At 40.8% G+C, this 17,956-nt stretch overlaps 1 protein-coding gene across 1 annotated transcript in view; it reads right to left on the bottom strand.

Moving 5' to 3' along the window:
* Positions 1–16,019, bottom strand: part of nptna (neuroplastin a) — a 58,377-nt gene extending 42,358 nt beyond the window's left edge. Inside the window, exon 1 of the mRNA XM_060909068.1 lies at positions 15,761–16,019. Within this exon, the coding sequence (XP_060765051.1) occupies positions 15,761–15,833 (73 nt within the window). The 5' untranslated portion in view covers positions 15,834–16,019. The remainder of the gene's footprint in view (positions 1–15,760) is intronic.
* Positions 16,020–17,956: the final 1,937 nt, after the last annotated feature.

Below are 17,956 nucleotides of genomic sequence, written 5' to 3'. Positions count from 1 at the left end.
TGAATATAGATGTATCTGTCTTTTCTTCAGCAAAAGCCACTTACAGCTAGGCCTTTATGTCTGAATGATTGTATGTAGGTACAATATACAGGAAGTCAATGAGAGCCTGTCTTATTATTGGAAAAAATGCCAGAATCATTTTTTCTTCTTTCTCTTTTGCTGTAAATGCATGTTCTGTGTAGTTCAGTTATTATTACAGTGCACTAGGCCCATTGCCTATCTATCCTCACCCTTTTTTTCTTTTGAAAATCTTTATAATTCTTGTTTTATAGTCCTTAATATGCCATGTAAGGGTGGGGTGGGATGGAAGGGGAGGGCAGGTTCTTCCTTCTTGTTTGTGTGGGTGGAGTGTTAAAATGTTTCCATCAAAAATCCATAAATAAAGTATTTAAAAAGACGGATGAAGTGTGGGAAGTGTGAGATGCTGCAAGAACATAAAGAGAAAAAAGTATTGTTTTAATGTAAAAAGATTATAAAATATTAAAATCAAGTAAACAGAAAGAAGGTATTAAGTACATGAATAAAATCTGAATAAGGCAATGGTTGAACAGAAGAGAAACAAGACAGATGACTATTTCTAAATACAGGGACATTAAAATTCAAGTCCATGGATAAAGCATGATGACCTTGAATAATGCTTCTGCATCTAGAACGCTTTGATGTTCCACGTTTCATTGAGATGTCTACCTACTCTTGTGTGGGTGTGCTCTGAAAGATGACCTCTGTTGCTATGTTACTATGGAGTAGCACCCTACAGCAACAGAGCAGGTAGGACCCATGTCATCAGGGGAGGGAGGATAAGTGCCACACACTTTCCACACATCCACCACCCCCATGGAACTACTCAATATTCAATCGTGAAATAGCGACTACTCTTAAGGTAGCAAACGTTGATTTGCAGAATGTGTTAAAAGAATATGTCTTAGCACACATTGAACTGGGAAGTAAATTAAGCAGGAATCAAGTAGAAATCACTGGATTAGTGAGTAGGGACCGGAAGGTTAAAGTGCATATTCTGGACCAATTTTGTGTTTTTTTTTTTATATGAAAGTATGTCCCTTTACACACTCATCCAGAAGGGTAATTTTGCATAAGGCCATCTGTCTACAGCAGAAAAAAATAAAATAACAAAACGCGTCTGGAAAAATCCCAAGGGAGTCTGGAGCCAGATTTGTGACGTTATCTGCGGAAGCGCCAGCAGGCTGCGAGAGCTTTGAATGGTTTCAGTGCACAGCCTGTGTAGACCAAGCGCTCCCATTTCTCTCTCATTGTCCGGTCTTTTGGAAAACAATGAGTACTAATCCCATCAAGATTGGTGTTGCTACACCCTCCTATGATACATCTGTTAACCATTTTAATAATTACGCGATAACGTTGAAGAAACTTACAGAAAACCACCAGGTCGTTTTCTCATAAACGAACCAGCGCTGATGTAGGATTCAGAGGGAGGCATCCTGCAGATGACATCATGAAACTCAATGTTTGCCGGGAAATTCAAATGGCAAGTTTTTTTCAGAGGCGGACCAATTCGCCTCAAATGGCTTGATTTCAACTGAATTTTTTTGGTATTGCGCAAGGTAAAAAAATTGCAGAGAATGCAGAATGTTACAGATATTTGACCAAAGTTTAATATAAAATAGGATAATTACATTGATCTTGCTCCTGAATTTACCCGATATGCACTTTAACCTTTAGCATACTCTGAGGAGCTGTTGTTGATGATATGTGAAGACCTTCAGAGGTCATGTACAGTGAAGTTTTGAATATATTAAAGTCATATCCTTTAATCATATGCTTTTGATGAAATTAACTGAGCGAGCAGACTGTTGAGGTTTTGTAGCATTTGGAGAAGTGAAAATCTAAGTCAAATGCACCAAAGCCTGCCATGTCTCAATATGCAAAGACCAGGTAAATTCAGGGAGAGTACCTTATGCAGTAATGAAATAACTGAAGTTTGGGAGCTCCACCTTCTTCCTAGTTAACATCCGATAAATTCCCATCTCACTTTTTTCAATTAGTAAAGGTTCTGCATCCACCACCTTCCCATCTCCTCCCTACAATTCAGCAACTTTTATCACAGAGAGTTTTAGTTTATGTTGTTTAGTTCAGGGTGTGGTCTGCACTCACAAAGTATGAAATGTTGCTTTACCAGGGAAAGAGGTGGATGTGTGTAGGTTTGGGGACAAGTCTCATTTACATATTCAATGAATTTCCTCAAGACAGTAAAAGTGTAGTGGCTTCTGTACCCTTTTCTCTTTTCTAAACTCACTTTTTGTATTTGCCACGCAAGCATTATTGTTCAATGCCAAAATATAGTATGGTCTTTAGAACATGTTTTGGGGCAACTTAAAGGTAATTCCTTAATTGCTAATACATGTGTGTACACATCTTGCCATGTGTACAAACTTTTTTGCATGGTGTATCAAGAACAATCATATTTACCAGCCTATAACATCTGAATGACACAGAAATGCTTTTGAACCAGCATTGTGAAGATACAGATACAGATACAAAGCATGTTCTGTTTAATAGAAACTGGGTTTGTGATGATTAGGTGGCACTTCAGTACATATATTTATGAAATCAAACCAACACAAAATTATATATTTTTAAGACGCCTTGTGTCATATTTAACATATTTTGACTGCTGAATAGAAGTACAACCTTTTTAAATACATCATAGACACTGAAATATCTTGATTGATTAAAAACTGTTGACTGTGTCATGTGCTCCGGTTTCCCCCAAAGACATGCAGGTTAGGTTAACTGGTGACTCTAAATTGACCGTAGGTGTGAGTGTGAATGGTTTTCTGTGTCTATGTGTCAGCCCTGTGATGACCTGGCGGCTTGTCCAGGGTGTACCCCGCGTTTCGCCCGTAGTCAGCTGGGATAGGCTCCAGCTTGCCTGCGACCCTGTAGAACAGGATAAAGCGGCTAGAGATAATAAGATGAGATGAGACCTTCCTGCTGACTAGTTTATCTTCACACTGGGTTATATGTTTTTCTTCCCAAATACTGTGTTAGCCTACTCACAATTTCTGTTAATTTCATTAATTTGACATTACTCAGCATTTGGATTGGCAGTGTGAACCAACTACAGGGTTGTTATTTTTATCCAGCACTTAGGTTTCTTTACTTAGTTAACACACATTTATTTTCTTTATGCACAGAAAATATACATTTATTGAGACCATTCAGGCGGCACGGTGGTGCAGTGGTTAGCGCTGTTGCCTCACAGCAAGAAGGTCCGGGTTCGAGCTCCGTGGCCGACGAGGGCCTTTCTGTGCGGAGTTTGCATGTTCTCCCTGTGTCCGCGTGGGTTTCCTCCGGGTGCTCCGGTTTCCCCCACAGTCCAAAAACATGCAGGTTAGGTTAACTGGTGACTCTAAATTGACCGTAGGTGTGAATGTGAGTGTGAATGGTTGTCTGTGTCTATGTGTCAGCCCTGTGATGACCTGGCGACTTGTCTAGGGTGTACCCCGCCTTTCGCCCGTAGTCAGCTGGGATAGGCTCCAGCTTGTCTGCGACCCTGTAGAACAGGATAAAGCGGCTAGAGATAATGAGATGAGATGAGATGAGATGAGATGAGATGAGATGAGACCATTCAATTTGGCCATTTGGCATCCTTGAATGTCATGAACAAGCAAAAAATGAACAGCCAGTTCTCAGAGTTCATGTGTTGGACGCAGGAAATATGGGCAAGTGTATGGAAGGGCCAAACTGTGATGACAGTTGAGTCGGTGCATCTCCAAAACAGCAGGTGTTGTGGGGTGTTCCTGGTATGCAGTGGTTAGTACCTACCAAAAATCGTCCAAGGAAGGACAACTGGTGAACCAGCAACAGGGTCATGGGCACCCAAGACTCACTGATGCACGTGGGAAGCAAAGGCTAGTCAGTCTTGTCCGATTCCACAGAAGAGCTACTGTAGCACAAACTGCTGAAAAGGTTAATGCTGGCTGTGATACAAAGTGTCAGCATTAACTTTTTTTGTCAGAACACAAAGAATCACAGCTTGCTGTGTATGGTCAGAGTGCCCATGCTGACCCCTGTCCACCACCAAAAGTGCCTACAATGGGCACGTGAGCATCAGAACTGGACCATGTAGCAATGGAAGAAGGTAGCCTGGTCTAATGAATTGCATTTTCTCTTACATCATGTGGATGGTCGGGCGTGTGTGCATCGCTTACCTGAGGAAGAGATGGCACCAGGATGCATTATGGAAAGAAGGCAAGCTGAGGCAGGCAGTGTGATAATCTGGGCAATGTTATACTGGGAAGCTTTGGGTCCTGGCATTCATGTGGATGTTACTTTGACACATACCACCTACCAAAACACTGGTGAAGACCAAGTATACTCTGTGTCCCTTCATGGCAATGCTATTCTCTTTTCCCAGATCTCAATCCTATTGAACAGCTATGGGAACAAGTCCAACAAACAAGTCCAATTCATGGAGGCCACTCCTCACAACTTACAGGACTTAATGCTAACGTCTTGGTGCCAAATACCACAACACACCATTAGAGGCCATGCCTCAGTCAGAGATGTTTGGCAGCACAAGGAGGGCACAATATTAGGCAGGTGGCTTTAATGTTAAGGCTGATGTCTGTGTGTGTGTGGGGGGGGGGGGGGGGTGTAAATCCATCCATTATCTATACCACTTATCCATCAGGGTCGCAGGGGGAAACTGGAGCCAATCCCAGCTGCCTTCGGCTGAGAGGTGGAGAACACCATGTAATAGCCTATATATATGTATATATTTATTCTATGCACATTCACTGGATATAAGCAATCACGGGCTCTGATTGGCTACTCTACTACTAGGATATCAGCTCATATACTGTGAGTAGAGAAAAACAAATTGGTGAAGCTTGTTGCTGAACCAACCAAGGACGAACTAAAAACTCTACTCGAAAACAAAACTCCAAAAATTGTTATCAAGTATTTAAAAGAAACAGAAATAGCTAAAAGAAATTATAATAAAAATTGTTTTGTCCCCCAGTGGCTCCTGTTCCATACTCCAGCCCAGTTGGTGGCAGTAATGCACCTGTAAGTTGGTTTGCCAACCACCAAAAAAAAACAAAAAGAAGAAGGAAAACCCCTAAAAATACAAAAAAGCAACAAAATATTGAATAAAAGTATTTGATGGTAAGAACGTATCTTTTTTATTTTTCAATAATTATTATTATAGCATTTTTCACAAATTGCTACTGTCATTTCACCAGCTTGTTTACATTCTAAGTGGAAATGATTTTGTCAGACATTTTGTATAAAATGTTTTTATTTATAGAATTTGAAAAAAAATACTCTGTTTCTCAAAATCCAGTGAATGTGGATAGAATCAAACAGTTATTCCACTCAATCTTGTCATACATGGCTAATATCAGCTCATGTATGACTCAATTTTGTGGAATAACTGTTTTATATATATATATATATATATATATATATATATATATATATATATATATATGAGAAGATAAACTTCAAATGATTTTCTTTTTTATATAGACACATTCATAAACAAAAAGTACACAAATTTATCAAAACAATTCAGTGATATCCTCACGAGTGTGTGTGTGTGTGTGTGTGTGTGTGTGTGTGTGTATATAAAATGTATGTATGTATGAGTACCATTCAAACGTTTGTACACACCTGGGTTTTTTTTCTTTATTTTTATTATTTTCTACATTGTACAACGATGCTGAAGGCAACAAAATTATGAAATAACATATGGAATTATGTAGTATGCATTATATTATAGTATTACTATTATGTAGTACAAAAATTTTGTATTTTAGATTCTTCATAGCCACCTTGTGCTTTGATGACAGCTTTAAACACTTCTGGCATTCTCTCAACATACTTGCCAACCCTCCCGATTTCGGTGGGAGGCTCCCGATTTTAGCCTCCGTCTCCCGCCTCCCGCTCGTATTTGTTAAAAACTGGATAATCTCCTGGTTTTGGGAAATCCCTACCGCCAAGTTAAAATACTCCCGATTATGTCCAATCAGAATCGTATGAGAAACACTGCTGACGTCAATTGATTTTTAACCAATCAACGAACAGAACGACAGTCACTTCCGTAATGTAGGATTCACCCAGGCTGGCTGACATTTTTTACAAGCAGTCATTCATCATGGCCACTAAACCAATACCAGGTTGCATGGGAGAATGAATTTCCATGGATAAGCAAATGTTCGACCAGCCAGACCAACGCATTTTGCAAGGTAGATTAGATTAGATTAGATTAGATTAGATTAGATTAGATTAGATTAGATTAGATTAGATAAAACTTTATTGATCCCTTTGGGCGGGTTCCCTCAAGGAAATTAAGATTCCAGCAGCATCATTACAGATAAACAGAGAAAATAAATAGAGAAAACTTCTAGATAAAGTAAAATAAATTATTTACATATACAAATATAAAAAGAATAAGATATGGGGAAGGGGGGAAGGAGGGAAAAATAAAAATAAAAATGGGGGGTGGCAGCAGGAGAGATATTGCACTTTATATTGCACATTATATTGCACATTGTCCGGTATTGCTTATTGTTAGGCTAGGCTACTGCTCCTTCCCATCCTCTGTCCTCCTGTTACCTCTCCTCCCCCCCAGAGAGGAGTTGTACAGTCTAATGGCATGAGGGACAAAGGAGTTTTTGAGTCTGTTCGTCCTGCACTTGGGAAGGAGCATTCTGTCACTGAACAGGCTCCTCTGGTTGCTGATGACAGTGTGCAGAGGGTGACTGGCATCGTCCGTGATGTTCAATAGTTTGTCCATAGACCTCTTCTATGCCACCGTCACCAGAGAGTCCAGCTTCATGACGACCACAGAGCCGGCCCGCCTGATCAGTTTGTCCAGCCTGGATGTGTCCTTCTTGGATGTGCTGCCCCCCCCAGCACACCACAGTGTAAAACAGGACACTGGCGACCACAGACTGACAGAACATCCACAGGAGTTTCCTGCAGATGTTAAAGGACCGCAGCCTCCTAAGGAAGTATAGCCTGCTCTGTCCCTTCCTGTATAAGTGTTTGGTGTTGCAAGTCCAGTCCAGCTTACTGTCCAGCCACAGCCCGAGGTACTTGTAGGAATCCACAGCCTCCACCTCGACTCCCTCGATCAGAACTGGTCGTGACCTTGGTCTGGACCTCCCAAAGTCAATGACCAGCTCCTTGGTCTTCGAGGTGTTGAGCTGCATGGTTCCTGTTGCACCACACAGCAAAGTCCCTCACCAGGCTCCTATACTCCTCCTCTCTGTCGTCACTGATACACCCAACGATGGTTGTGTCATTGGCGAACTTCTGAATGTGACACAGCTCTGAGTTGTAGCAGAAGTCCGCGGTGTACAGGGTGAAGAGAAGAGGGGCCAGCACCGTGCCCTGGGGTGCTCCGGTGCTGCTAATCACAGTGTCAGCCTGACGTACTGTGGAATGTCAGTGAGGTAGCTGGAGATCCAGGTGACCAGGCAGGGGTCCACTCGCATCCTGTTCAGTTTGTCCTGAAGCAATAGGGGCTGGATAAGGTAAGTGATTCAGTGACCGCACAGGTCAAAGTTTAGAAGTCTGTATGTTTACATCCGGGTCTTGTGAATTTATTTCAGTTGGAAAATTTTTAATGCTGGGTCGGGTGGCCGTAATGATCGAATTTGTTTGGTGAGTGTATTTGAATAGTGTGGTAGTGTCTTAGTGCCATTTTAAATTTATGTTTGAAAGTAAAGTGAAAGTTTACAAGTGAATTATCTGGAAAGTGATTGATTTTGATAGAGTTTTGAGGTTTTAAGTAAAAGATCACTAGTTAGCATGGCCGTAGCCAGCTATGAGGCCACCGAGGTCCAGACCTCGGTCATTTTTAAGAGCTGAAAATACATTTGTACGCTAAATATTCAACTGGATAAAAAAATAAAGAATAACATTAAAATGTCTCCGTAAAAAGTGCATTGTTAATTATGTTAAACGTTGATTCTGTCTTCTGTCTGTTTTGTGCGTGCGGCTCTGAGACCAAGAACACAAAAATGAATGAGTGCACGACTCAACACACGTACACAGTTGATAAGGCAAACTGTTCAACAAGTTTAAAGTTACCCCTACTCTTTATTCAGACATGGTGGTGTATACTGATTTTTTTCCCAGAATTTTTTTTTTTTTGTGTAGGTGTAACGGATGCCAGATTGTTAATGTATCTTAGTTACATAGGCTACATGGTTAGGGTATCTTTTGTCCTCATTGCCTGGGCCAGATCAAACCATTAAACAAGCTTAAATTATTCTTACTCTTGCCACATACTTTCTTATTTCTATTTTACTCCTTTCTTATTCTTATTTTACTGTTTTCTTTTAATATTTTACTGTTTTTTTTATTTATTTATTATGCACCGGCCAGAGAAGCACTGCAATTTCATTGTATACCTGATGTGCAATGACAATAAAGATTCTATTCTACATACATGATTTTTTTTTTCAAAACTGATGATATTCAGTTCAAACACCATTAAAAGTAATTTCAGGAATAGATCTCTTGTGTGACGTGTAATTCACCCCCTCATTTAAATATGTCGAAAATTTTTTGGCGCGCGCTTTGCGCGTGCATCACGGACCTCGGTGATTTTAAAATGCTGGCTACAGCCCTAGTGAGTGTATTTTGGTAGTACAAAAATTTTGCATTTGAGTGAATTTCTTTGTGGAGTATATTTTGATAGTATGGTAGTATTTATAGTGCCATTTTTAAATTTTGTTTGAAAACTTTCAGTCCAAGTTTGCAAATGAGCAAATTCCCTTGATGCATTCTGATAGGATTTTGATAGGATTTCTAGTGCGTTTTAAAAATTCTGTTGGAAAGTGTTTAGGTGAGAGAGATGCATTTTAGTAGTACTAAGACAGTGCAGTATTTATTTAATTGAGTTGTTACTATTTTGGTCAAATCTTATTTAAATTTAATTTATATATGATATTATAGTTCTCTGTATTTTTACATGAGCTTACAGAAGGAAAACATTTGATGCAATCCAATAATACTTTCATTCACTGTGACTATTTTAAGAAACTATAAACATTCTTCTAAAGCATCACTTGTGTTATTTTCTGTGGGTCTCTGTATGTAGACAATATTCAAGCATGAGATTTTTCAGCTAAAACTCTGATTTAAGACTTCCCTTTCATTGTTATTATATTAAAATTCAAGACAAGTATTATTTCAGATTTTTCACTCTGAGCTATCTCATGCCTGATACATGAATCCCATAACCTATAGTAATTGATAGAACAATATCAACAGTTCAAAAACTCTTTAATTGTATAAATTTCAAATGGTTTGCAATTAATTGGGATCCACTGTTTTTATCGTTTCAACCGCGCATCATACCCTCGTCCAATTAAAAAGGTCGTTCATGCACTTTTCTCCCCCATGAGAATTTTGAAAAGTTGGCAAGTATGTCTCAACCAGTTTCCTGAGGCAGTTAACTGGAATGGTTTTCCAACAGTCTTCAAGCAGTTCCCATATATGTTGAGTGCTTCAGTGCTTTTCTTTCATTCTGTGGTCCAATTCAACCCAAACCAATCGGGTTTAGGTTGGGTGATTGTGGAGCCCAGGTCATCTTATGCAGCACTTCTTCATGCTTCTTCTTGGTTAAATAGCCCTTACATCACCTGGAGGTGTGTTTTCGGTCATTGTCCTGGTAAAAAATAAATGACTAAGTGTAAACCTGATGGGATGGCATGTCGCTGCAGAATGTTGTGGTAGTGATTCTGATTAAATGTGCCTTCAATTTTGAATAAATTGCCAACAGCATCACCAACAAAGCACCCCCAATCATCACACCTCCTTCTTCATACTTCACAGTGGGAACCACACATGCAGATAACATCCGTTCCCCCTTTTCTGCATCTTACAAAGACACAGCAGCTGGAATAAAAAAATCTCACATTTGGACTCATCAGACTAAAGTACAGATTTCCACTGGTCTAATGTCCATTCCTTGGGTTTTTTGGCCCCAGCAATTCCCTTCTGCTTATTGGCCTCCCTCAGTAGTGGTTTCCTTGCAGAAATGTGGCTGTGAAGACCTGATTCACACAGTCTCCTTTGAAAAGTCGATGCAGAGATGTGTCTGCTACTTGAACTCTGTGACGCATTCATGCCGGCTTTAATCTGAGGTGCTGCTAATTGGCGATTCTTGAGGTTGGTATCTCTAATGAACTTATCCTCAGGTAATCCTTGGCCTTCCTTCCCTGGGACGGTCCTCATGAGAGCCAGTTTCATCAGAGTGTTTGATGGGTTTTGCAACTGCACTTGAAGATACATTCAAAGTTCTTGCAATTTTCTGGATTGACTGACCTTCGTGTCTTACAGTAATGATGGATGTTGTTTCTCTTTACTTAGGTGTGCAATTCTTGAAATAGTATGGATTACTACAGTTGTTGAATAAGGCTATTTACTGTATTTTTGTTTTTTACTATTGACTGTTTGATGGCCTAAACCACATTAAGAAAGCAAAAAATTGCACTAATTAACTTTTGACGAGGCACACCTGTTCACTGAAAAGCATTCCAGGTGGCTACCTCATGAAGCTAGTTAAGAAAATGCCAATAGTGTACAAAGCAACATCAAGGTAAGAATGAAGAATCTAAAATATGAAGCGTTTATATTTTAAAACACTTTTTTGTTTACTACATAATTATATACAGTGGTGCTTGAAAGTTTGTGAACCCTTTAGAACTGTCTATATTTCTGCATAAATATGACCTAAAATATCATCAGATTTTCACAAAAGTCCTAAAAATAGGTAAAGAGACCCCAGTTAAACAAATGAGACAAAAATATTATACTTGGTCATTTTTTTAATTGAAGAAAATGATCCAATATTACATATCTGTATATTCCTCAATAAATAAATGACCAAGTATAATATTTTTGTCTCATTTGTTTAACTGGGTTCTCTCTATCTACTTTTAGGACTTGTGTGAAAATCTGATGATGTTTTACGTCATATTTATGCAGAAATATAGACAATTCTAAAGGGTTCACAAACTTTTAAGCACCACTGTATGTTATTTCATAATTTTAATGTCTTCAGTATTGTTCAAGGATGTATAAAATAGTCAAAATAAAGAAAAATCTATGCATGAGTACATGTCCAAACTCCTGACAGGTACTGTTACACCCCCACCACACACACACAACGTGTAGATCAGAAGATATCCCACAATCATGGGCGTAGCGGACGTGGGGTACGCGGGGTACGCCCCGCACTTCCCGTATTTGTGCCCTCTGTCCCCTGCACTTTTGACAGCCGTTACAACCACTCAATTCATTTTTAACATGTGGAAACGCGTTTTTCCGAGCCGCCTCTAAACGCATCATGAGCAGGCGGAGCTAAGGCAGCAAACAAACCCTGCTGTCGTGTGTGATCAGAGACGCTTTACAAAATATTGTATGAGTATCTTTGGTGTGATTCAGATCTGGGCAGTGCTTCTGTATGTTCAGCAAACCAGCCAAATGGCTGAAGACTTTAGACAGTTTTTTCCAAACAAACCGTGTAATGTAGATAATGTTTAGCTAAAAGATGACAAATAGGTGTCAATTTAGTTAGTTAAGCTAGCTAGCTAACTTAGAGGCGGTAGTAACTCGTTACATTTACTCCGTTACATTTACTTGAGTAACTTTTTGGATAAATTGTACTCTTAAGAGTTGTTTTGTTGCAAAATACATTTTACTTTTACTTGAATAATATTATTCTAAAGTAACAATACTCTTGAGTAACGTTACTATTTTGGCTACTCTAAGATTACTCACTTCTGGGTAGAAAATAAGAACATAAATGTATTTGTGTTCCTTTGACTGTTATTTTTGTAAAGATTTAATTTATTTTTGTGGTAGTTAAAGTTTAAAGTACATGAATTTGCTGATTATTATTACTGTATTCCTAATTCTATTTCAAAATGTTGCTTTCCACATATTTTTTTAATTTTTATGGCCACAATAGAAAGAGCAGGGTGAGAGAGGAGACAGTGGACCAGAGGCCAACAGGGATGATTATACAGGGTCACAGGTGAGAAGAGAATATAACTAGCTATGTCACTACTACTATTCTTAATTCTATTTATAAATTTTACTTTGCACATTTACTATCTATATTATTGCAGGAGAAATTGTAGGAGAAATTGTAGGAGAAATTGTAACTGGCTAAAGAAATGTATATAGGATAAGAGTGACTGTAAGATTAGCATTTCCACTGCTATTTCAGAACTAGTCTTATTTATACTAAATGTGACGAGTCATGGAATCCGAGTCATGGAATTAATTAATGCTTCTTTTGCGATTTTCTCGGATTCGTTTCGGCCGACATGTGTCCGTGGATTCCATGACTCGTCACAAATGTTTTTTGTCTGTGTTGCAATAGGCAGCACAGGGAGAAGGTCATGTGTCGGGGAGAGACCAGGTTGCAGCATTGACAGGCAGGGAGAGACTTCAGACAGAGATACAGCAGAGGATGAATCTTCTGTGGCCACTTTAAAACCACATCAGCCAGATCCTAACACCATTGTGTCTCAGAAGTTGGCAGACAAAACTCTAAGATTTCAGAGACAATGGTATCAGGTTCCCTGGTGCTGTGCTGTTTGTGGTTATGTGGTTCTTTAGCTGCTAACGAGAGGTGCAGTTGAATGCGAGAGGATGATAAATCACTCAATAGCCCTCTGAACAATTTGTCCCCCTCACTTCTAAAATGATGGCTACGCCCCTGCCCACAATGGTCTAATTATATAACACAACTAGTTGGGTTAAAATAAATAATGCAGCATGTGTTCTGTCCAATATTTTCCCAGGTTGGGTTATTTTCAACCCAGAATTTGTGTCTTAATTAACAAACTTCAAATTGCATCTACCCATTGTTTAAAGCTATATGCCCTTTCGATTTCATAAAAGCGGGGAAATTTAGTTCCCTCTGAAATTTGGTCATTGTGACATATGTTTATTTCTGTAATATCTAAAAAAAAAGCCATTCTGTGGCTGGGAAGTTATTTAATTTGAAGGGATTCCCTCGCAAATAATGTGCATGAAATCGCTCACTTTGCACAGTCACGCAGACAGAGGAAGTCCGTGTGCACATGCTGCTTCTTCTTCTTTTCCTTCTTCATTTGGGTTTTACGGCAGCTGGCATCCAGTGTTGCATTACTGCCATCTACAGGTTTACCTTGACCGTGCACTGACAGTTCCATCATTCTGTCACTAATGCCGCTTTTCCACTACAAACGCGGCTGAGTCGGGCTGAGCCGTGCCGTGCTGACTCGGGCTGAGTCGAGCTGAGTGGGGCTGTTGGAGTTGCATTTCGACTACAACCGCGCTGAACCGTGCTGGCTGGAAGTGGGTGGACACATTGGGTGGAGTTAGCGAAAGTGGGTGGACGTCACGTGATGTCGTTAAGCGGCGCAAACAGTGACATCAGTGAGCTTTTAAGCGGTAGTCTCACGACCCGAATACTAAACAATAAACATGGAGGACATGGAGTCGTTAGTGTTGCTGGTCTTGGTTCTGTGGCTTGTTGTCACCGACAACGCCAACAGATACTGGCAAGAGCGTATAGATGAGGCGAGGCGCATAAGGCTTCATAATTCTCGTAATTCTCCTTCTTCCGGGTTTGCGGTGTTTACAGATCCCAGCGTGCTCGCGGGGCGTGTGTGGGCATGTGAGGACACTCCTCCTCACCAATCAGTGCACAGGGGAGTGTCTCCTCACGCCCCCAGCCTCACTCGGCACGGTTTGGCTCGCTTCAGCCCCACTCCAAAACCGTGCGAGTTTTAGGGGCTAAGCAGGGCTGAAGAGAGCTGAGTCGTGCTGTTTTTTGGTAGTCGAAACGCGAGCCGTGTCGGGCTGAAGTGAGCTGAAGCGAGATAAAGTGAGCTGAAAAAGGGTAGTGGAAAAGGGCCATAAATGAACAGCTGATCACATCGAGGTGCTCACTGACCACTGATATTTATTAGTTTGGTTCTGCGTTTCCTTTCCTTTGCAACATAATGTCTTTTCTTCTTGTTTTCTGTTACTGTAGTCGGTCTTTCATGTTTCATTTGCATCCTCCATTTTCCTCTCCTGTTTCAAATTTGTATCCCACAATGCCTTGCATGAACAGGGAAAGCCCACCACGTGATGCATGACATAGTATCTTGAATTGGGTCATGGCGAAACAGGAAAAAATAGCTGAGAATTTATGGCCACATGGCCCTAAATTCATTAATTGTTCTACTAAAAAAAAAAAAAAACTAATAAAATTGGAAGTCTGTGATTCAAATTCAGTAGCTTTCGGTCCACTAAACAAAAATAACTGGGTGTCAGGGAAAATTATTTTTATGACCTAAACTTGAAAAATCTGAAAGGCAGTCTACCTTTAAACCTTGTAATCTGCTCAAAAGTCCTGAAAATAATGTTCTTCAGTTGTGAAATCATGTGAGGCAGATCTGAAGAGTGAGGTGGTCAAATTGCTGTATGTGTGGGTTTGCATGTAATAGGTCTACACATGAATGGAGTCAGCTTGGAAGGAACAGAATTCTGAAACACTGTTGCCTTCAGGGTGGGAAAGAAATCCTTGTTCATAGGCTAAATAGGTCAATGTATTTGTGCCTAACTGTGTGTGAGAAGGTGGAAAAAAAAAGTCTATCTAAGGGAAGGCGCCACCAGTCTATTAAAATGTTGCAACCTGATCTCATGGAAAATGTCAGATGGCATTAGACTGTAAGATCTACAGAAGCGCAACAGAAATCAAATATCTTGTAGTTGTTCAAAGTCTCAGAAGCAAATGAGCACATCATTCTTCATCCAGATATATAATCCATTCTTTTTACACAAGAATCATACAGAATTATCACAAGTTGTATTTTCACAGTATGGCAGTAGATTGGTGAAAATTCATCCATGTTGCCCTTGTCAGTCTGTCAATGAGGCTACAGCTATATGATGCATTCACACTGTGCGGCCATGTTCTGGGGTGATGGTGCAAGCTGCTTTTCTACTGATCTGAAACCAGGCTATTGGCTTTCTTTTTGAGGATGACTAGAAGAGGTGGCGCTGGTCCTCATTCTGTGAATTAAAGAGCCACCTGAGCACATTCCTCAGGTTTAACACCAGATGCCTCGTTGGCTTCCATGCACTTTACTAATTACAGCGTTAATGCAATCGCTTGTTAATTTAACAAAACCTCAGTGCGGGTGATGTTTCTTCATGATCCACTCTGGAGGCTGTAAAAGGACCACCAGGAGGATACTCCAACTGCTGCAGCGCATCTCTATAAATAGAGCACCATGCAGCAGATCAAGCTGCTATTTTCGGTGCTGCAGGGTGCCTGTGCATTATCTCGGCTGAACATCATTTTCAATGTTAATGCAGTTATATTTACTGAAGGCTGTGGGAGAAAGGTCTATTATAAACCCCCAAGTGATGTATGGAAATAGCGCATGTCCATAACAGTTATATTGGTCTGTCTTAATCGGTTCAGTTCATATGGGCCTGTTTACCATTTGGCACCTAAACATTTTGTCATGAGCTTACATGGTGAAAATCTATTACCAGATTTCTGTTTTTAATAAAAATAACTGTTTGCTCACTTATACTGTATAGTGCTTTGCCTTTTTTACTTTACAATATATGTGTCATAAATACATCTTGCATCTCGAGGGAAAAGCTCGCCATCATCATCATCAGGATACCTCTGCGCTAAAAAAAACAGAACAACACAGAACCTGGCAGCCACAAGAAATGTACATAAATCTTAAAAAAGCGTTACCGATAAGAGCAGACACCGCATGCAGCACCGCCACTCCCAGCACCAGCATCACTCTATTTCCTGGACCAGACATCTTCTGTCACGGCTGGCAGGTAGGTTACCGACCACTATACGTGTGGAAGTCTGAGTCGGGTTTAACTGGGAGCTGATGATAAATACAGGCTCGTTAGTGAGAGCGCAAGCCTCGGCGGAGCCTGAACCGGGTCACTGGGCACGCTGGTCGCCTAGCAATAGCACACCGAGCGGAAAGCAGAGACTACCTGCTCCATCCACCCGCTGTGAAACACGAGAGCATAGCAGCGCACCCGAGCCTGCTCTCGCGAAATCCCGCGATACTTTCTCGCGTGGACTGGATACTGATTGACTGATTATTTATTATTTATAAATGATCAGTGGCATTCACACGAAGATACACCATTCAACTTTTTTTTTTTTTTTTTTTTGGGGGGGGGGGGGGGCGGTTTGAACGACATAGGAGAGAAATAAATGCGGATTATTAAAAGTAAATCAGATGTAGCCTACAATCTATTTAAAAGATGCAGGCTTTACTATTCGGCTCTCAAATTATCTCATCTCATCTCATCTCATCTCATCTCATTACCTGTAGCCCACCCACGTGCAATGAACAGGTGCTCTAGCCCCTGTCCCTTTTCTGTTTGCTGTCCAAAGTGACCTTTTCATAGGGACTGTTTTGTTGTTTTGTTTTGTTTTTTTAATATTTGTAAAAGATAAGTTAGCTCCAACATCAATATTCTCTACAATTTGACAATAATATATGAAATTATAGATTGATAAAATAACGTTTTTCTATGTAAATACGGGCATCAATCCGTGACGTCATGCATTCAGTGAGCCTCCGTGCAGAAAGCGCATGCAGGCGGTTGGCAGTGGGAGACAGTGCGAGGAACGGCATGGGAAGGTCACACTGAAAGTCTCCTTTCATTTCTTATCTGAACATGCAATATTGTGCAGCTTAGAACACAACAGTAAATGCGTAGGGTTGTTTATCATTTAATGAAGCCGCCTAGGCTATATTTAAACCGTTTGCTCCATCCATTTCATTAACGTGGCAGATTCGGAAACTTTAGTTTGAACGACGGCGTTAATAACATATTCTAGCAGCTTCGAAAACTTAAGGCTGAATGACGACGTCCACAACATATTCTATCAAGACTTTTATGTTATAGTAGCTTACACACACACACACACACACAGAATGTTCAGTTGCAATTGAAATTTAGTTTTGAATAAAGTTAACTTGTGTGAAAAATTTGTTCCAAGTGCCCTTTTTTGAATGTTGAGCCCCTGCCCCTCCAAAGGCCTTTGCACGGCCCTGCTGTAGCCGCTTTATCCTGTTCTACAGGGTCGCAGGCAAGCTGGAGCCTATCCCAGCTGACTACGGCCGAGAGGTGGGGTACACCCTGGACAGGTCATCACAGGGCTGACACATAGACACAGACAACCATTCACACTCACATTCACACCTACGGTCAATTTAGAGCCACCAGTTAACCTAACCTGCATGTCTTTGGACTGTGGGGGAAACCAGAGCACCCGGAGGAAACCCACGCAGACAACATGCAAAATCCGGACAGAAAGGCCCTCGCCGGCCACAGGGCTCGAACCCGGACCTTCTTGCTGTGAGGCGGCAGCGCTAACCACTACGCCACCGTGCCGCCGCTCTCAAATGATGTACTGGAGAAATAATTTGTTGTGAAGCTCAAAAGAATATATAAACCTTTTATATTTATTTTTAATAGGCCTAAATGTGGGCGGCATGGTGATGTAGTGGTTAGTACTGTTGTCTCACAGCAAGAAGGTTCCAGGTTCGAGCCCCGTGGCTGATGAGGGCCTTACTATCTGGAGTTTGCATGTTCTCCCTGTTTCCTCCGGTTTCCCCCAAAGATATGCAGGTTAGGTTAACTGGTGACTCTAAATTGAGTGTGAATGGTTGTCTGTGTCTATGTGTCAGCCCTGTGATGACCTGGCGACTTGTCCAGGGTGTACCCTGCCTTTCGCCCGTAGCCAGTTGGGATAGGCTCCACCTTGCCTGCGACCCTGTAGAACAGGATAAAGCGGCTAGAGATGATGAGATCTAAATGTTATTTTAGGCTATTGTCCATCCATCCATTATCTGTAGCCGCTTATCCTGTTCTACAGGGTCATAGGCAAGTTGGAGCCTATCCCAGCTGACTA

This window comes from Neoarius graeffei, chromosome 2, assembly GCF_027579695.1.
Source record: "Neoarius graeffei isolate fNeoGra1 chromosome 2, fNeoGra1.pri, whole genome shotgun sequence".
NCBI lineage: Eukaryota > Metazoa > Chordata > Actinopteri > Siluriformes > Ariidae > Neoarius > Neoarius graeffei.
This window is presented reverse-complemented; position numbering and strand designations above follow the sequence as displayed.